Genomic DNA, 21,484 nt, shown 5'->3' with positions numbered 1-21,484 from the left:
TACAAAATTAATGCACAGAAATCTCTTGCATTCCTATACACTAATGATGAAAACTCTGAAAAGGAAATTAAGAATACACTCCCATTTACTGTGCAACAAAAACAATAAAATACCTTGGAATAAACCTACCTAGGCAGACAAAAGACCTGTATGCAGAAAATTATGACACTGATGAAAGCTATTAAAGATGATTCAAACAGATGGAGAGATATACCAAGTTCTTGGATTGCAAGAATCAACATTGTGAAAATGACTCTACTACCCAAAGCAATCTACAGATTCAGTGCAATCCCTATCAAATTACCAATGGCATTTTTCACAGAACTAGGATAAAAAATTTCACAATTTGTATGGAAACACAAAATACCCAAATAGCCAAAGCAATCTTGAGAAACAAATCAGAGCTGGAGGAATCAGGCTCCCCATCTTCAGACTATAGTAGAAAGCTATAGTAATCAAGACAGTATGGTACTGGCACAAAAACAGAAATATAGATCAATGGAACATGATAGAAAGATAAATCCACACACATGTGGTCACCTTATCTTTGATATGGAAGGCAAGAATATACAATGGAGAAAAGACGGTCTCTTCAATAAGTGGTGCTGGGAATAGTGGACAGCTACATGTAAAAGAAGGAAATTAGAATACTTCCTAACACTATACAGAAAAATAAACTCAAAATGGATGAAAGACCTAAATGTAAGGCCAGAAAGTATAAAACTCTTAGAGGAAAACACAGGCAGAACACGCTATGACATAAATCACAGCAAGATCCTTTTTGACCCACCTCCTAGAGTAATGGAAATAAAAACAAAACCAAACAAATGGGACCTAATGAAACTTAAAAGCTTTTGTACAGCAAATGAAACCATAAACAAGATGAAAAGGCAACCCTGAGAATGGGAGAAAATTTTTGCAAACGAAGCAACTGACAAGGGGTTAATCTCCAAAATATACAAGCAGCTCATGCAGCTCAATATAAAAAAAAAAAACCCACACAACTCAATCCAAAAACGGGCACAAGACCTAAATAGACATTTCTCCAAAGAAGATATACAGAGTGCCAACAAACACATGAAAGGATGCTCAACATCACTAATCATTAAAGAAATGCAAATCAAAACCACAATGATGTATTACCTCACACCAGTCAGAATGGTCATCATCAAAAAATCTACAAACAGTAAATGCTGGAGAGGGTGTGGAGAAAAGGGAACCCTCTTGCACTGTTGGTGGGAATGTAAATTGATACAGCCACTATGGAGAACAGTATGAGGGGGTCCTTAAAAAATTAAAAATAGATCTACCGTATGACCCAGCAATCCCACTATTGGGCATATACCCTGAGAAAACCATAATTCAAAAAGAGTCATGTACCACAATGTTCATTGCAGCACTATTTACAATAGCCAGGACATGGAAGCAACCTAAGTGTCTGTTGACAGATGAATGGATAAAGACGATGTGGCACATATATACAATGGAATATTACTCAGCCATAAAAAGAAACGAAATTGAGTTATTTGTAGTGAGGTGGATGGACCTAGAGTCTGTCATACAGTGTGAAGTCAGAAAGTGAAAAACAAATACCGTATGCTAACACATATATATGGAATCTAAAAAAAAAAATGGTTCTGAAGAACCTAGGGTAGAGGCAGGACAGGAATAAAGACGCAGATGTAGAGAATGGACTTGAGGACATGTGGGGGGGAAGGGTAAGCTGGGACAAAGTGAGAGAGTAGCACTGATATATATACACTACCAAGTGTAAAACAGATAGCTAGTGGGAAGCAACTGCATAGCACAGGGAGATCAGCTCGGTGCTTTGTGACCACCTAGAGGGGTGGGATAAGGAGGGTTGGAGGGAGGCTTAAGAGGGAGGGGATATGCGGATATGTGTGTGCATATAGCTGATATACTGTGTTGTACAGCAGAAACTAATATAACATTGTATAGCAATTATACTCCAATAAAGATGTTGAAGAAAAAAAAATTACTCTAGCTAATAAAATTTGTTTATTTACCTATTTGACAATAAGTAAATAAATGGGATTTCTACCTCCATTTTCTTTATCACTAACTGAACACACTTTATAGTTAATATTTGTTTGTTTATGTCTCTTTTCCTTCTCCTCCACTAGATAGTAAGCTCATGTGGAACCTGTAACTTTCATTTATGAGTGCTTAAATAAATCAGGCACAAAGAAGGTGCTTAGTAAATCTGTCAGTAAATGGATGAACGCATAAGATGAACACACACATGTAAAATTACTTCCTTTTATTTTTCTATTGCCCTCTTGCTCAAGTTTTTACTCTTATACAGTTTTCTTAGCTTCTTCTTGTAATAAATAATATCCTTATCTTGACTCTGGCAAGGAAGTGATAGTGCCACTCTTTTTCATGATAGTAGAGGTGGCATGGGGTTAGGGAACAGATTTTCTGAGAAAAAGCACCCATTTTCTTCCCTCCACCATTCTCCCATGCAGTCTCTACCCTTTGGTCCTCATTCCCCAGCACTTATATTATTTAACTGGATTTTCTCAGCAACTGTTAAGATAAATGATGTTATTTCTATTTTCTGAGAAAATTGAGGGTCATAAGTACTGAGTAACAATCAAAGGTCAACCAAACAAAAACCAGTCCAAATCCACAGTTTAAAACCAGGTCGGTAAAATGTGGAAGTTCACCGTTTCTTTTTCCAGCCTATCACTCTGCCTCTTGTTACAGATAAAGCGCGGATTCTACCTACATTACATGTGCCGTGGAGGGAAGAAGAAGCCTCCCGGGCTTAGCTCACTGGGCAGGGCAGGGATCGGGAAGTTAGTATCATGCTGGAAATTCTTCGAAGAAAAGCTTGAGTCTTACACATATGGTTCTGACTAAATATCATCGTTTGTGTAGTCCAGGGTTCATTCTTTCATCTGCCCAGTATTGTTCCATGTTGGAAGCTACTTCATTAACAACATCCAGAAGAATAAAGGATGATTAAGTCATCTTATAAGTCAGCAACATAAGATGGCTCTCAAAATTTTCTCAGGAAATTACATAGCATTATTTCCTAATCTATCCTTATTCTTTGTAAATGGATAGTTCTGGTTAGATACTGAGGAAAAGACTACTTTCTGTCATATTTTATAAAACCTGTTTTTATAACTGCAAGTATTTAAATCTTCCATCTTCACACCATCCCAAGAGCATTGCTTTTGTTTTTCTGTTTCCTTCCACTCTTCACCCACATATTTTGAAATATATATTCAATCTTTACATATTTCCATACCATGTAGTGATAGCATTTTATTCTTTTAGACTGAACACTTTCTTTGTTCTGGTAATAAAGAATCAGTAGACAAAGTATTTCAAAGCTTAATGTGCATTATTCCCAAATTGTATTTGTTTTCTTAGTTTGATGCTACGATAAAATGAAAGGCTAATTGATGGTTACTGTATATTAAAGTGGACTAAGTCGATGAGTAAAAGTTGTCAAGGAACTGGATGATCTTCTGGCAATACTATTCTGGCTAAAGAAAAGTATTTAAAAAAAATCATACAAGTTTATCTAAAGACATGTAAGGCAGTTGAACATAAAATTAAACTGCAATCTAGGATTATTATTTAATAGGCTATTATTTTTTATCTTTGCAATATATATAGGCACTAACAATTATATATGTCTTCCTAGACATGACAGAAGGAACCCTTGAATATAAAGTGTATTTTATAAGCTATAGATGTACTTTTCCTCTAATAAAACATGTAAACTTACTTGACATTTATACAAACTCATTAAATAACTTCTATATTCATTCTTGTCAAAGGTAGTATTTCAATTTAATTATGATTAGGGACTTATTTAAATCACTATAAAGATCTCATTCCTCATCTAATGATGCCAGGGACAAATATAAAGCTGTCTATATCAGCATTGCTCATTTATTACACCAATTTTCCAGAATATATAGGTCATTCTAAAAGCTCTCCCTGAAAAAAATATAAAGTAGCTTTTTAATTCTCAAAGTTCTCATCAGAATTAAAATAGGTCAAGTTTTTAGAGCATAGAGCTGTGAGATTATTTTACATTATTTTTATTTATTTGAGTTTAGGGAATATTCCGAGACGTTTTTTCTCTTAGCTTTATTAAACATTTGGGCATTGTACTGGGTTGACCTGTGCTCGCCCTACCACCTCCCCAAAAAAGAGATGTCTACCAGGAACATGTAAATGTAGCCTTATTTGGAATAAAGGTCTTTGCAGATGTAATTAAGGTAAGGATCTCAAGATAAAGTCATTCTGAATTAAGGTGAATCCAGTAACGAATGTCCTTATAAGAGACAGACAATGAGAGGTACATAAAGACACAGAGGGAAGAAGGCCATTTGAAGATGGAGGCAGACATTGGCGTTATACTGCCACAAGCCGAGGAACGCCAGGAGTTGCCAGAAACTGGACGAAACTAGAAAAGATTCTTCCCTAGAGCCTTTGTAGGGTCGGTGCCCTGCCAACACTTTAAGACTTCTGCCCTCTGAAACTGTGTGAGAATGAATTTCTGCTGTTTTAAACTACCACATCTGTGGTAATTTGTTGCAGCAGCCCTAGAAAACTAATACAAGTATACATTTGATACTAACTGCAGGTTTTGAACTCCTTTAAATGTTAGTCTGTGTCTATTCTGTGTTTATAGATAAGATCTTTTCTTTGAAGTATATTAAAGAGTGAATATCTGTCATTAAAAACAGGAAAAATCCTATGTACCTAACATTCCATTTATCTCATAAAGTTATTGTTTCGGCTTTATTTTATCTACCATAGATGTGGCTGGTGGTTATTCATCTTCCATGCTTGATGCAATCAGAAGAGCAGTGATGGTTTCCAACGTGCTTTCAGTTAATAAGATAAATGCGAAAAGCCTCACCCTCAAAGAGGTCTTCAGACTAGCTACTCTTGGAGGCAGCCAAGGTAATGAGCATTTTATTTCTCACACGATGTACATACAACCATGCCAATGTGTCCTTTGCTGCAGTGTGAAGGCTCGTGATAGTGGCATCAGCAGGCACCCCCATATTCATGACTGTTGCATCTCATATAATATAACCAAAACTTAGCAAGTACATGTTCAAGCATGTGGTGGAGGAATCATTCTTTAAGCAAGTTCCCTGTTTTTGGCAGAAGAGATGTTCGGTATGCAATTATCATATTAATTGTTTTAATGGATACTTGCATTGGTCACATGCATATGAGTTCTTTAAAATAATCAGTTTTTTTCCACTGAGTCAAGTAACATGCTCTCTATTGGCTTAAGTAGTAATAATAACAATAATGGCCAAGACTTATTGGGCCCTTACCATGTGATAGGCACTCTGCAACATGCTTTATGGATGCTGTTATTTAATCCTCAGAACCACTATTAATTCCATTTTACCAACAAGGTACCTGAGTGAGGCTTACACACCTGTCAAGCTACAGTGTGCCATGATTTGAATCCAGAAAATCTGATGCGAGAGTGCAGGGTGTTACCCACCGCCTTCCACTGCAATATCTTCCTGTATAAATCCTGGCTTAGACGATGTATTTTGTTTATATACTTAAGTACACTAATTACCCAAGCCTGTTTCAAAGGAGAAAGATGGAGAAGTATAGTTGACTGATATGCAAATATTGTTCATCACCTTTTCCCAGTTCTCACATGTAACTGTATTTTTACTGAAAAAATAGAAAGTGGTAACTGTATTGCTCTCTGTCACTTTAAGTATTATAGTATAATCTGGACGGATGATAGTGAACATATCATGAAACCTTAGGTAGTTAGTGAGAAAAACATAGATCGTAAGACTGGTGTATATTTTTAATATATTTTAATATTTTTATATTTACAATATATACCCTAGATCTTATAAATGAAGTATGATGGAGGCCAGGGTATCCTGGGAAGAGAAACTTCCTGGCTCTTCTCTGAATGTTCTGGGCTGTGATGAATGCCATAAAGAACATTTCAAGAAAGAAAGCAAAGGTCATGCGCTTTGCATTTCCCCCAGTCTTATGATTTCATTTTCTAAAGTTCCAAGTTTTAAAAGTTCTGTTCTTTAAACAAGTGTGACACTCCCTACCCCACCCCCATTTTCACATCTGAGTTGTCCTACCATCTGATTTTCATGGTGTAAATGACTTGTATTTAAATAGTGCTTTTTTTATTCTAGGCTCTCTGTGAGTTGTTTCATCAGGATCCTGTATGTGACCAGGCCGGCATGGGGTGCTTACCAAATCATTTCTACCTTACCGTATAGCTTTCAAATCTATTTTCTGGGCCGCTGTTATGAAATTTCTTCTCAGCTTTTGTCTCTACAAGAGTCTGAGTAAATGAGATGAATGCATCCCTGTTTAAAGTTGGCATCTTCCCCGCTTCACATTCACTCTCAAGATCAAGATGTGCATAAATCACCTTCACAGAGCCAACATTTGCTCCAAAGACAGTAAAACTGCATTTCCTAAAATGCATTTGAGTTGCTTACCAGCCCAGCTAGGCCTCTCTGAAATAATGTGAATTTAGATCAATTTACAATTCACTGACAGTAGCTGTGGTTTTTTTTTGGTTAGTTCATACCTGAACTCCCCAGGTTCTAACAAACAGTCCAGTTAATTTATATATATATATAATACCATCAATTCCTGGCAAATGAACCTGGTTATCTGGCCTATTAAACACACAGTTTTATGTTGAATACAGTCATCAAAAACTCATGTTTGTCATGCTGTTTGTCAAGGGAAAAATGAAGTAGAGTGTAATCGATGAAGGAGGAGAAAATTTCCAGTGATTTTCTATTACATTCAGTTCTTCCCCCCACCATCAGTGGAAGTCACCTAACCACTTTTAACATTTCTAATTATGTTTGCACCTCTTTAAGAACTGTTTAGCTAAAAAAATCTTTTTCTTTTCTGAGAATAAAAGAGTTGCCCTTTAAATAACCATTTAAGAACAAGCAAGATTTCTAAATCTGTGCTTAGAGCATTGCCAAAAGACTTCTGGATATCCATACCTAGAAATATAACGTAGTGGGTATTGTCTAACAGGAATATGGTGTCTAATATTTTCACATAGGACTGTATTCTGACAGTGCCAGAATACAGCAAATACATGTAAAAATTCAAGGAAGTAATGCTGCACTCCAGCTGACCTTTCTTTCATGCATGCTTCTATCTGGAACACTCTATCCAGATTCTGGCTTTAAGGAGCTTTAAATTCAATACCTTCATTGACCAGGAAAACCAACTACCCTCATCTTCTGAAACTAAACCATAAAAATGAGAGATGTTCTTCCTCGACATCCACTATTCACGGAATAGGAATTCTAGCTGGGAGATGGATCAAGTCAATAGACATTGTTGACCTATGCCCTATTTTAGAGAACCATTCTTCTCTGGCAACGAGAAAATCTTTAAGGTTACAGAGAAATTAGTCTGCTTTCAAAAGCACTGGGACTCTTGAGTTATGAAAATCTATTTACTTTCAGAAGTGAATTTTTTCTATTCAAAGGATTTAAACTAAGGAACTTAGGATGGATATGCCTGCATTGAAAAATATGCAAAAAGATAATTATTTTTTACTTACTTGAAGTTCATTTCACTGCCACAAAAATAGACCTTGTCAGCTATTTCACAGAACAAAAAAAAAAAAAAAAAAAAGGGGCAAGGAAAGGAGTTGGAATGTTGGAAGGAGAATAGGAGAGAAAGAGAAAGATATTATGTCCATCATCATGTTTCTTAGAGAGGTGAATGGAAATCACAGACCAGTTGGACTGTGAAGGGAACTGATAGAGCTGAAACAGAGAGACAACATCAGAATTACGATCATGGTGTTGAAGAGAACTCTTTTTATTCTCAGATTTTGCTTTCCCTGTGCTTACTCTGCCTTCTGTAAGTCGAAGTCTTGTGACCTATTGGAATGCTTCACTATTAAGATACTAATTTTTTTCTAGTGACACACTGGCAGATTCTGTCCTTGCAAACTGGGATATTTGCATGGTCCAATGGCTAAAAATACTAACTGTTTATTAATTTATTCCATCCTGTAGCCCTGGGGCTGGATAGACAGATTGGAAACTTTGAAGTGGGCAAGGAATTTGATGCCCTCCTGATCAACCCCAAAGCATCTGACTCTCCCATTGACCTGTTTTATGGGGATTTTGTTGGTGATATTTCTGAGGTACGTAAAAGGAAGTTGATCAAAAAGCATTAATTTCATGAACTAGTCAGTCACAACAGCTTCCCTATAGAAAAAAAATAGACACTGAAACATTTATTGGAATGCAGGAGAATCTTATAAGGGAAGCTAGATCCTTTTTTTTTTTAAACATATTAATTCGAGTATCATTGCTTTACACTGATGTGTTAGCTGCTGCTGTATAACAAAGTGGATCAGCTATACGTATACATATATCCCCATATCCCCTCCCTCTTGCGTCTCCCTCCCACCCTCCCTATCCCACCCCTCTAGGTGGTCACAAAGCACAAGCTGATCTCCCTGTGCTATGTGGCTGCTTCCCACTAGCCATCTATCCCACGCCTGGTAGTGTACACAAGTCACTGCCACTCTCTCACTTCATCTCATCTTACCCCTCCCCCTCCCCGTGTCCTCAAGTCCATTCTCTCCATCTGCGTCTCTGTTTCTGTCCTGCCCCTAGGTTCTTCAGAACCTTTTTTTTTTTTTTTAGATTCCATATATATGTGTTAGCATATGGTATTTGTTTTTCTCTTTCTGACTTACTTCACTCTGTATGGCAGAGTCTAGGTCCATCCACCTCACTACTAATAACTCAATTTCGTTTCTTTTTATGGCTGATAATATTCCATTGTATATATGTGCCACATCTTCTTTATCCATTCATCTGTCGATGGACAAGTAGGTTGCTACCCTGTCCTGGCTGTTTTAAATAGTGCTGCAGTGAACATTGTGGTACATGACTCTTTTTGAATTATGGTTTTCTCAGGGTATATGCCCAGTAGTGGGATTGCTGGGTCATATGGTAGTTCTATTTTTAGTTTTTTAAGGAACCTCCACATTGTTCTCCATAGTGGCTGTATCAATTTACATTCCTATCAACAGTGCAAGAGGGTTCCCATTCTCTACACCCTCTCCACCATTTATTGTTTCTAGATTTTTTGATGATGCCCATTCTAGCGGGTGTGAGGTGATACCACATTGTAGTTTTGATTTGCATTTCTCTAATGATTAATGATGTGGAGTATCCTTTCAAATGTTTCTTGGCAATCTGTATATCTTCTTTGGAAAAATGTCTATTTAGGTCTTCTGCCCATTTTTGGATTGGGTTGTTTTTTTGATACTGAACTGCATGAGCTGCTTGTATATTGTGGAGATTAATCCTTTGTCAGTTGCTTTGTTTGCAAATATCTCCCACTGTGAGGGCTGTCTTTACATCTTGGTTATGGTTTCCTTTGCTGTGCAAAAGCTTTTAAGTTTCATTAGGTGCCATTTGTTTATTTTTATTTCCATTTCTCTAGGAGGTGGGTCAAAATGGATCTTGCTGTGATTTATGTCATAGAGTATTCTGCCTATGTTTTCCTCTAAGAGATTTATAGTGCCTGGCCTTATATTTAGGTCTTTAATCCATTTTGAGTTTATTTTTGTGTATGGTGTTAGGGAGTGATCTAATTTCATTCTTTTACATGTAGCTGTCCAGTTTTCCCAGCACCACTTATTGAAGAGGCTGTCTTTACTCCATTGTATATTCTCCTTTATCAGAGATAAGGTGACCATATGCGTGTTGATTTATCTTTGGGATTTCTGTCCTGTTCCATTAATCTGTATTTCTGTTTTTGTGCCAGTACCATACTGTCTTGATTACTGTAGCTTTGTAATATAGTCTGAAGTCGGCGAGCCTGATTCCTCCAGGTCCGTTTTTCTTTCTCAAGATTGCGTTGGCTATTCGGGGTCTCTTGTGTTTCCATACAAATTGTGAAATTTTTTGTTCTAGTTCTGTGAAATATGCCACTGGTAGTTTGATAGGGATTGCATTGAATCTGTAGATTCCTTTGGGTAGTATAATCATTTTCACAATGTTGATTCTTCCAATCCAAGAACATGGCATATCTCTCCATCTGTTTGCATCATCTTTAATTTCTTTCATCAGTGTGTTATCGTTTTCTGCATACAGGTCTTTTGTCTCCTTAGGTAGATTTATTCGTAGATATTTTATTCTTTTTGTTGCAATGGTAAATGGGAGTGTTTCCTTAATTTCACTTTCAGATTTTTCATCATTAGTGTATAGGAATGCAAGAGATTTCTGTGCATTAATTTTGTATCCTGCTACTTTACCAAATTCATTGATTAGCTCTAGGAGTTATCTAGTGGCATCTTTAGGATTCTCTATGATAGTATCACGTCATCTGCAAACAGTGACAATTTTACTTCTTCTGTTCTGATTTGGATTCCTTTTATTTCTTTTTCTTTTCTGATTGCTGTGGCTAAAACTTCCAAAACTATGTTGAATAAGAGTCGTGAGAGTGGGCAACCTTGTCTTGTTCCTCATCTTAGTGGACATGGTTTCAGTTTTTCACCATTGAGAATGATGTTTGCTGTGGGTTTGTCATATATGGCCTTTATTATGTTGAGGTAAGTTCCCTCTATGTCTACTTTCTGGAGGGTTTTTATCATAAATGGGTGTTGAATTTTGTTGAAAACCTATTATCATATGGTTTTTCTCCTTCAATTTGTTAATATGGTGTATCACACTGATTGATTTGCATATATTGAGGAATCCTTGCATTCCTGGGATAAACCCCACTTGATCATGGTGTGTGATCCTTTTAATACGCTGCTGGATTCTGTTTGCTAGTATTTTGTTGAGGATTTTTGCATCTGCATTCATCAGTGACATTGGCCTGTAGTTTTCTTTTTTTGTGGGATATTTGTCGGGTTTTGTATCAGGGTGTTGGTGGCCTCGTAGAATGAGTTTGGGAGTGTTCCTCCCTCTGCTATATTTTGGAAGAGTTTGAGAAGTAAGAGTGTTAGCTCTTCTCTAAATGTTTGATAGAATTTGCCTGTGAAGCCATCTGGTCCTGGGCTTTTGTTTGTTGGCAGATTTTTAATCACAGCTGCAATTTCAGTGCTTGTGGTTGGTCTGTTTATATTTTCTATTTATTCCTGGTTCAGCCTCGGAAAGTTGTGCTTTTCTAAGAAATTGTCCATTTCTTCCAGGTTGTCCACTTTATTGGCATATAGTTGCTTGTAGTAATCTCTCATGATCCTTTGTATTTCTGCAGTGTCAGTTGTTACTCCTGCTTTTTCATTTCTAATCCTGTTGATTTGAGTCTTCTCCCTTTTTTTCTTGAGTCTGGCTAATGGTTTATCAGTTTCGTTTATCTTCTCAAAGAACCAGCTTTTAGTTTTATCTTTGCTATTGTTTGCTTCATTTCTTTTCCATTTATTTCTGATCTGATCTTTATGATTTCTTTCCTTCTGCTAACTTTGGGGGGTTTTTGTTCTTCTTTCTCTAATTGCTTTAGGTGTAAGGTTAGGTTGTTAAATATTTGAGATGTTTTTTTTTTCCTGAGGTAGGACTGTATTGCTATAAACTTCCCTCTTTGAACCGCTTTTGCTGCATCCCATAGGTTTTTGGTCGTTATGTTTTCATTGTCATTTGTTTCTAGGTACTTTTTGATTTCCTCTTTGATTTATTCAGTGATCTCTTGGTTATTTACTAGTGTATTGTTTAGCCTCCATGTGTTTGTATTTTTTACATTTTTTTTCCTTAATTGATATCTAGTCTTATAGCGTTGTGGTCGGAGAAAATACTTGATACTATTTCAATTTTCTTAAATTTACCAAGGCTTAATTTGCAAGCCAGGATATGATCTATCCTGGAGAATGTTCCATGAGCACTTGAGAAGAAAATGTATTCTGTTTTTTTGGATGGAATGTCATATAAATATCAATTAAGTCCATCTTGTTTATGTGTCATTTATAGCTTGTGTTTCCTTGTTATTTTCATTTTGGATGAATTGTCCATTGGTGAAAGCAGGGTGTTACAGTCCCCTATTATTATTCTGTTACTGTCGATTTCCCCTTTTATGGCTGTTAGTATTTGCCTTATGTATTGAGGTGCTCCTCTGTTGGGTATATAAATATTTACAATTGTTATATCTTCTTGTTGCATTGATCCCTTGATTATTATGTAGTGTTCTTCCTTGTCTCTTGTAATAGTCTCTATTTTAAAGTCTATTTTATCTGATATGAGAATTGCTACTCCAGCTTTCTTTTGATTTCCATTTGCATGGATTATCTTTTTCCATCCCCTCACTTTCAGTGTGTATGTGTTTGTAGGTCTGAATTGGGTCTCTTGTAGACAGCATATACATGGATTTTGTTTTTGTATGCATTCAGCCAGTCTGTGTCTTTTGGTTGGAGCATTTAATCCATTTACATTTAAGGTAATTATCAATATGTATGTTCCTATTACCATTTTCTTAATTGTTTTGGGTTTGTTTTTGTAGGTCTTTTCCTTCTCTTGTGTTTCCTGCCTAGAGAAGTTCCTTTAGCATTTGTTGTAAAGCTGGTTTGGTGGTGCTGAATTCTCTTAGCTTCTGCTTGTCTGTAAAGGTTTTAATTTCTGTGTCAAATCTGAATGAGATCCTTGCTGGGTAGAGTAATCTTGGTTGCTGGTTTTTCCCTTTCATCAATTTAAATATGTCCTGCCACTCACTTCTGGCTTGCAGAATTTCTGCTGAAAAATCAGCTGTTAAGGTTTTGGGATTCCCTTGTATATTATTTGTTGCTTTTCCCTTGCTGTTTTTAATATTTTTTCTTTATATTTAATTTTTGATAGTTTGATTAATTTGTGTCTTGGTATGTTTCTCTTTGGATTTATCCTGTATGGGACTGTCTGTGCTTCCTGGACTTGATTATTTCCTTTCCCATATCAGGGAAGTTTTCACCTATAATCTCTTCAAATATTTTCTCAGTTCCTTGCTCTTTCTCTGGGACCCCTATAATTCGAATGTTGGTGCATTTAGTGTTGTCCCAGAGGTCTCTGAGACTGTCCTCGACTCTTTTCATTCTTTTTTCTTTACTCTGCTCTGCAGTAGTTATTTCCACTGTTTTATCTTCCAGGTCACTTATCCGTTCTTCTGCCTCAGTTATTGTGCTATTGATTCCTTCTAGAGAATTCTTAATTTCATTTATTGTGTTGTTCATCATTGTGTGTTTGCTCTTTCGTTCTTCTAGTTCCTTGTTAAATGTTTCTTGTACTTTCTCCATTCTATTTCCAAGATTTTGTATCATCTTCACTATCATTACTCTGAATTCTTCTTCAGGTAGACTGCCTATTTCCTCTTCATTTGTTTGGTCTCATGGATTTTTACTTTGCTCCTTCATCTGCGTATTTCTCTGTCTTCTCATTTTGCTTAACTTACTGTGTTTGGGGTCTCCTTTTCTCAGGCTACAGGTTCATAGTTCTTGTTGTTTTTGATGTCTGCCCCCAGTGGGTAAGGTTTGTTCTGTGGTTTGTGTAGGCTTCCTGGTGGAGGGCACTGGTGCCTGTATTCTGGTGGATGAGGCTGCATCTTGTCTTTCTGGTGGGCAAGACCGCATCCGGTGCGTGTGTTTTGGGTTGTTTGTGACCTTATTATGATTTTACGCAGCCTCTCTGCTGATGGGTGGGGTTGTGTTCCTTTCTTGCTAGTTGTTTGCATGGCGTGTCCAGCACTGGAGCTTGCTGGTTGTTGAATGGAGCTGGGTCTTAGCATTGAGACGGTGATCTCTGGGAGAGCTCTCGCTGATTGATTATTATATGGGGCCAGGAGGTCTCTGGTGGTCCAATGTCCTGAACTCGGCTCTCCCACCTCCGAGACTCAGGCCTGACACCCGGCTGGAGGACCAGACCCTGTCAGCCACACGGCTGGAGTGCCTTCAGAGTTGGAGAAGCTGGCCTGCAGTGGCTCTCTTTCTGCGCTGCACATTAGAATCACCTGCTTCTTCCTTGTTTTGCCCCAAAGGCAGTGTTCCACAGAGAAAAACAGTCCCCTTGAAAATAGTCACAGCTTGAGATGGCTTTTTTTTTTACTTTGTGCTTAGGTTTCATTTGCTCACAGTGGGTCACAGAGGGTCACAGTAGGTCAGAGAGGCCTCGCACCCGGCTCTTCCTATTGGGGTTCCTACTTTGGAATCTAGATCCTTTTAAGTTATTATAATTTCATGACAATAATGGTATTAAAGAAACACTTGTATTTTGAATATATTTGTATATTTGAAGGTATTTGGCTATAAGAAGCCATAATATAGCTACCACTTATTGAACACACTTGCTGTGTGCTAGATGGCATGGGATTAATACATTATTTTTGTTTAATTATCAGAACAACTATTATGAGAGCCAGGTGCTATTAATATTACCATGTCGTTTATGGGGCAGTGAGGCTTAAGGGAGGCTAAATGGTTTACCTAAGAACTCATGGCTAGTAATTAGTAGACAGAGTTTGGATTCCATCCCAGGACTTTCTGACTTCTGGAGTCTGGGCTCTTGATCACAATGCTACATGGATTCTCTTAATTATAAGAAAATGAGTTTTTTTACTTTGTTCCTCTTATCATGTTTTTCTGTGTATAAAATAAACTAGTTCTTACTTTAATAACAATTCTTTTTGAGACAGTTTTTCTTTAAAACTTAACTACTGCCATTTATAAATTGATCCATTTATGAGAGTAAATGTGATACTAAATGTAACATACTGAGATTTTTTGAAGAAAGGGGCTGGATTATTTGAAGTTGATACCATTAGTTATTTACATATTACTTATTCTTTTACTTTTTTATTAGAGTGAGTTTCTGGGAATAGGGCTTAGACCCATTCATCCAGTCATTTTTCTTGTATTATACACCTCTTGAAATGTTTAAATTATTATATTAAATTTTTTTTTTTTTTGCGGTATGCGGGCCTCTCACTGTTGTGGCCTCTCCCGCTGTGGAGCACAGGCTCCAGACGCACAGGCTCAACGGCCATGGCTCACGGGCCCAGCCGCTCCACAGCATGTGGGATCTTCCTGGACCGGAGCACGAACCCGTGTCCCCTGCATCAGCAGGCGGACTCCCAACCACTGCGCCACCAGGGAAGCCCTAAATTAAATTCTTTAATTTTTGTTAACACTTTCCTCTGAAGATTTCAAGGTTCTATGTTAAGAATTTTCAGGCAATGGGAAACATTTGTTAATAGTCAGTACTTTTTTTTTTTAGGCAAAAGACCATTTCTTTTTCATTAATAAAAGTCGATTTTGGGATGTTCAGTCGATGCCAGCTTAGGTGAGACAGTGATTGTTAGCCATAGAAGCCAACTCCTCTGAGTAGAGTTAGGTCTTTTGGGGCATACTTTAGCATTTTGACTTGGGATACTGGATTGTTGATGACAAATAAGGCTTCCCCTTTACCCTTTCTGCCCAACTCTGTTATTGGAATAGCCATCAGTGTATCCATTTCTGGGACCAAGTTCCAGCCAGGCTAATGTATACAACAGAGAGAAACACCTTTTAAATGGATGGATTACATGTCTTATCTCAAGACCTTTTTCAGGTTTAAATTCAAAATATTTTCACTGTAACTCTTTGATATGGAATGCAAGACTAAAGAAATTCACATGTGGAAATGCAAACAGACATTAATTAATCAAGATAGCATCTTTTATGTAAATATATAAATAAGTTTAGGCACTGAAATGTACAACTAACACATTTTTCTCCTCTGTGGGTTTAGCCATAATTTTGGTAATATATATATTTACGAAAGAAAAAAGTCTGTGTTTAGAAAAAAATAAAAACAGATTTTTGCCATTGAGAAATAAATTTATATTTCTGGATTTTGCCAACCACTGTTGGCTGTGAATTTGCTTTTCTAAATGCACAAAATATTCTTTCTCCTTCTTATTATTATTTTTCATTTTAGGCTATTATCCAGAAGTTCCTCTATCTAGGTAGGTATATATGTCTCTATGCTAAATAAAATCTTTCTTTGTCTCTTGGGTATGCTCTCTGCATTTATTGTACCATATGTTAAGCCTTATGTGTGATCATTTGCTTTGATTCATTATATTTTTTAACATTCCTTGGCATTGAGCCCATGTATGGCACAATATTTAAAGGCACTATTTGTAATGAATACGCTCCTCTAGAACATAGTCATAAATCCTAAACTGAGGAATGGCAGGCCAAGGAGAAGAGATCATCCTGTACCTTCTTCCTACACTCTTTCTGTAACCCCAAGTCTGCCCTAGCACATTGTATTTGTGATTGTGGTGGAGTCTTGCCACACATGCTTTTTAACGTACTCACATTCAATTCTCTTCACTGAGAGAGAGAAATAAATAGTGCAGAAGATTCTACTCTTCCTCCCACTCCGTTGAGTGAGCTCTGAGTTCTGAGTGAATTGGGGGTGGGAGAGACACATGTGGTATTTCTTAAAAAAGCTCAGTTCTTGCAGGCCCTTCATCTCACCATGCTGCTTATGATTCTGGGGTGTAAAGATAAGTATTTCTTTTACACTTGGGGCTGGAAAAGGAAACCACTCACTTCAGCTGAAAGAACGGTGATTGGGGGTTGATTCAATTTTATGTGAATTCTGCTTTAGGTGTGTATTTCAGACTCTAATCCTCAAATTAGGTGCAGCGTCTTCTTTTGGTCATATCTACCTGTTCAGATTATAAACAATGATTCCTTGATTTTTCTTTCAGGAGATGACCGAAATATTGAAGAGGTGTATGTGGGTGGAAAGCAGGTGGTTCCCTTTTCGAGCTCAGTGTAAGACCCTCTGCATCTACGAGTTCTCCTGGGGTAACACAGTTCTGTGTTTTCTTGTGCCCAGGCGGAGTTAGGAAGTCAAAAACCAGTACCTTGTTCTTGGGATGACTGTCTCCTTCTGTGTCTAGTTACAGTATTCACTTGACAAATCGTTCAAAGGAAGTTGCTCTAATTCTCAACTCTCTGGTTGGGAGGATTAAAAATTTCGCCTTTTTGAGCTGTTTAGATTTACTTTAAAGCTCAAACATAAGGGAATGTTATTACTGGGGGTGTTCTTATTATGAGATTTAAATAAAATCTATTTCACATTTGGACGTGTGGAGAGAAAAGATATTCTTATAAGGTTAGATATTTTGAGCTAGTAAATGTGAAAATTAGAAAACAGAAAATGAAACAGTGAATATATTTTTGAGGGAGAAAAAATTAGACTATGAACACACGTTGGAAAATGACTTCAGATTGTGTTTGAAAATTATATACTAAGCATACTAATTTAAAAAGAGAACTTGTTGAATTTTAAAATGTATTTCTCGATTGACCTTGTGTTCTGGAAATATGCACTTAATGGAACTTGCATTTCAGAGATATGTTATTGTTGTGCTTTGCCTTCTTTGGGGATGAAATGTCAGAAATTGAATGCCACATGCTTTCTTAATATAGTTCTGTGCTTCAAAGTGTTTGACAGAAGTTGGGTATTAAAGATTTAAAGTTTCTTAGGAATATTATTCATATAACTACATGGCATAAATAGCTATACTTTTGTGTACTTTAAAATCACAATGTATAATTGTGTGATGCTATTATTGCTTCATTTTTATTAGAAGAGAAACAAATTTCATACTCCACTGTTGTGTAGATTGGAGTCTTTCATATATTGGGACAAGTGCTGGGATTCCAGGAGCTGTCAATACTAAAAGGAAGGGTTTCATTGCAATGACCCATTCTCCCAAAGAACTATTCCATAGTTGCTGGAAATTTCATACTCAGATATCAATCTGTTAGAACTTTAAATGAAGGACAAATCCTACTAGATAAATATTATTTAAAATCTTTAAACCTTGCATATTGAAAGTACTCTATTTTTCAATTTTATCTTGTCTTTTTCATTCCTAATAATTTTCAGGACATTAGAATTTTAGGATAATGAAAAATATTTAGATGTCCCACTACTGTTTATATTAACAGGACTTAATCTGTACTAGACATCTAGAAACATTAAACAAAGCAAAGAGTGTTTTTATGCTTCCTAATAGTGTGCTTTCCCATAACGTGGAATTAAAAACAAATTATGACTTCATGATAAATCCTTAAGAAATATTGATATGAATATTATTTAAATATTATAGTTTTCTCAGTTAACTCCAAATCCTATAAACCAACAAGGAAAAGGAGTAGTTTTCTTAATATATCCTAACACTCATACCTAGGGCTTAGGGCTTAGGGCTGACTCCTTATTATCACCTTATAGTAAAGAACTTTATGTAATGTATCTGCAGAATGAAGAAGAAAATTTGTTCTCTGGTACTATATATTTTATTCTTATATAGTCATGCTAATTCAGCAGTAATTTGCTCAGTCTCTGGCCCCTCACCCCTGGAGAAAACACTTCTAGACTTGGGTATACCCTACATCTAAAGATAGAACAAATATTTGGTCTTATTTAAAAAGCAGAAACAAAAAACCAGAGTTTGTGTTGTGAGGTATTAAGTAACTCAGTAAACCCAGTTTCCAGTCTCAGTCTAGAATTCCTAGTTCCTGAGCCATGTCAAAGATGCCCCACCAAGTTTCTTTCCATTTCTCTATAGTGCCGGTAGGTATTTTCTGCTTTATCTCCCCAGTCCCTGCCAAAGGAACTTGGTTACCTAGTTTCTAACTCACATGAGTGGGCTTAGGAATTTGGAATGACATGTGCAAGATCCAGTAATAGGCAGAAGCTGTTCTTAGCCTTTGCAACATCCTACACTTTTACCTTCCAAAAGGGTGTACATTTTGATGTTGAACATCAACTTTCATTTAGATTTAGGACTTACATGCAGCAAATATAAATAAGTGTGGCATCAGAAGCAGGAATAATGGCCATATACAACCAATCTGTCAAATATTAAGTTTAGCCCTGATAATATGTTAAGACCTGAATATCTTTTCTAGTACGAATAGAATGTATTGAAATGTTTACATGTACTTTGATCTCCCTGCATTACTTATAACTTATGTGTTTTATTTCCCAGAGTGCAGTGTTGCTGAATGTTGCATATGCTTTTTGCGGTACTGCAGGCATTAGCCATACACGTGCCCAGATGTTCTGCACTTTGAAATGTTGCCTTTACTTAATGTGGGTTGACTTTCTGAATTGCGGAAAGGCAGTATTCCAAGCCAATCCTATTTGTCACTTTATGTGTGAATATTTTGCTCTCTGACAGGAAAGGAAGAATTAAAACATCTTCTCAGCCCCCTCACCCTACTCTGCACTATTTGCCTCAGGTTTCATGACATTTTTAATGGAATACACTTTAACAGGTAAAAACGTATTCAATAGTAGTGACTATCATACATTTAAAAATATTTTTGCAACCAGAACAGAAAAGCAGGCTAATCAGCCAACATGAATTTAGTTTTCAAAAAAGAGTAAAATGTAGGATTAGAACAGGAAAGGTTGTCCTGGTAATTGTAAACTGAGACCAAGGAAACTCTGTCCCCTTATTTATTCTCCCAGCTTCTTCTGATCTAATTGTCAAAGGTTTTAGAATCCACGAGAATATCTTGGAATAAGCTTCCTTCATGCTAGGAGGAGGTCTTTCTAAATTAATATTATGAGCATTGAACCTCACTGCATCTCTTTTAATTTTTGTGAGAATTCTGCACGGTCAAGAAAGGAAGGCAGTGGGGAAACACCCCTGTTACGCTTAGCTGATTTGAAGTGTGCCCTTGAATATCCCTGCTGGCAGCTACAGTTGAGATCTCAGAAGGGAAACAATGGCTGTGAGATCCAGCAATGTAGTTTGAATCTTCATTCCCTTCCAGACTCTTCCTGTTTTTAATTTTTTCACCTCAGAACCAGACATATGGAAAGCTTTAAAGACAAGCTGGAAGGCACATTGTATCAATTCTACACGTGTGCTATACATGGAAGATATCCCGAGCTGGATGCTCCTGTAGCCTGCTGGACAGAGGTGATGATGCTGGAAGCAATCACATGTTTTTTTTCTTTTAAAGAGTGTTCTGAGTTATTGAAAGGTAGACTACAAAATATGTCATGGGCAATGTCTTGAAGAAATGTTTAAACTGGTGGATTTTTGTGAATTTTTAAGGTTTTTTTTCTTTGCAATTTCAGATCTACTTAGCCACTTTAGGTATGACTTTGGACCCTGACACTTTTTTAATGTCTCTAAAGCATGGAAAGAAGTGCAGAAATGAACAGACATGTATTAGAAACCCTGGCATTGGTCCCATGCATGTTTTCATGCCCAGCCCCTCCTTCATTTCCCTCCTACAGTCTTGAGTGTGAGAGATCAAGAGGTGAGGAGTTAATTTGTAAATCTGATACAAATTGAGTGAAATGCAAAAGTTGAATAGGCCAATGGTGAAACTAAATATAAATTCCAAGATGGTTTCCACAGTCCACCGGATTCAAGTGACTTGAGTAACAGCCATTATGTGATTGATGTGTTCACTTCCTACTCAAAAGCCTGTCAGAAAGCATTCTTTATTGAAAACCACCTTACATTGTGTTAAACTTCTGATCGCTGCTATTAAGAATATATATACATATGTATTCATGGGAACATTTTTTTCTCAATATTTGTATGATTTGCTTATTGTTCCTATGCTGAGTGAGCTCCTTTTTGCTTCAGACAAAAATAAACGAGATTTTGTGTTTATGTGTTTTTGTTGTTGTGAGTTCTATCGATCTGATAGAAGGGGGATTAATCTTAAAGTGGTTTCTCCTTTTAACGTGAATTTTAAGATTGAAGGGGGTCAACTGTCTGGTGATGGATGGAAACTAAAATTTTTGGTGGTGAGCATGCTGTAGTGTATACAGAAGTAGAAATATAATGTTGTACATATGAAACTTATATAATGTTATAAACCAATGCTATCTCAATAAGAAAAAAAAGAAATATCATAAGACTGGAAAAAAATAGAATATTTAGCTGTGGGCCAACATGTATCTTCTATCCTATAATAGTCACTATACACAGCTTTTAAAAATTAAGCTATATGGGCTTCCCTGGTGGCGCAGTGGTTGAGAGTCCGCCTGCCGATGCAGGGGACACGGGTTCGTGCCCCCGTCCGGGAGGATCCCACATGCCGCGGAGCGGCTGGGCCCGTGAGCCGTGGCCGCTGAGGCTGCGTGTCCGGAGCCTGTGCTCCGCAACGGGAGAGGCCACAGCAGTGAGAGGCCCGCGTACCGCAAAAAGAAAAAAAAAAAAAAAAAAAAAATTAAGCTATAGCTATAATGTTCAGCTCTTTAGAATCAGATTACTGTTGCCTTTGATTTAAGCATAGTTGATATTTCTTATTTTTTAAGCCACAACCCAGAATGAGACATGCACTTTAACATCAAGAATTAGTTCACACATACACACGTGCATAAGCATTTAAAACCAACGTCTCACAAAATGCTACTTTCCCTATCTGTGATACCCTGGGCTATTTCTCATTCTATTTTATTCTCTGTAATTTTTTAAATGC

At 36.9% G+C, this 21,484-nt stretch overlaps 1 protein-coding gene across 2 annotated transcripts in view; it reads left to right on the top strand.

The window, feature by feature from the left end:
- Positions 1 to 20,670, top strand: part of GDA (guanine deaminase) — a 135,312-nt gene extending 114,642 nt beyond the window's left edge. The window contains exons 11-14 of one of the 2 annotated variants that reach the window (XM_027105696.1): positions 4,810 to 4,956; positions 8,067 to 8,197; positions 15,942 to 15,969; positions 16,726 to 20,670. In XM_027105696.1, the coding sequence (XP_026961497.1) occupies positions 4,810 to 4,956; positions 8,067 to 8,197; positions 15,942 to 15,969; positions 16,726 to 16,796 (377 nt within the window). In that variant the 3' untranslated portion in view covers positions 16,797 to 20,670. The remainder of the gene's footprint in view (positions 1 to 4,809; positions 4,957 to 8,066; positions 8,198 to 15,941; positions 15,970 to 16,725) is intronic. The other variant, XM_027105695.1, reaches the window with a different exon arrangement.
- Positions 20,671 to 21,484: the final 814 nt, after the last annotated feature.

Source organism: Aethalodelphis obliquidens, unplaced genomic scaffold, assembly GCF_003676395.1.
Source record: "Aethalodelphis obliquidens isolate GAN/ISIS:26980383/991018 unplaced genomic scaffold, ASM367639v1 scaffold7, whole genome shotgun sequence".
NCBI lineage: Eukaryota > Metazoa > Chordata > Mammalia > Artiodactyla > Delphinidae > Aethalodelphis > Aethalodelphis obliquidens.
This window is presented reverse-complemented; position numbering and strand designations above follow the sequence as displayed.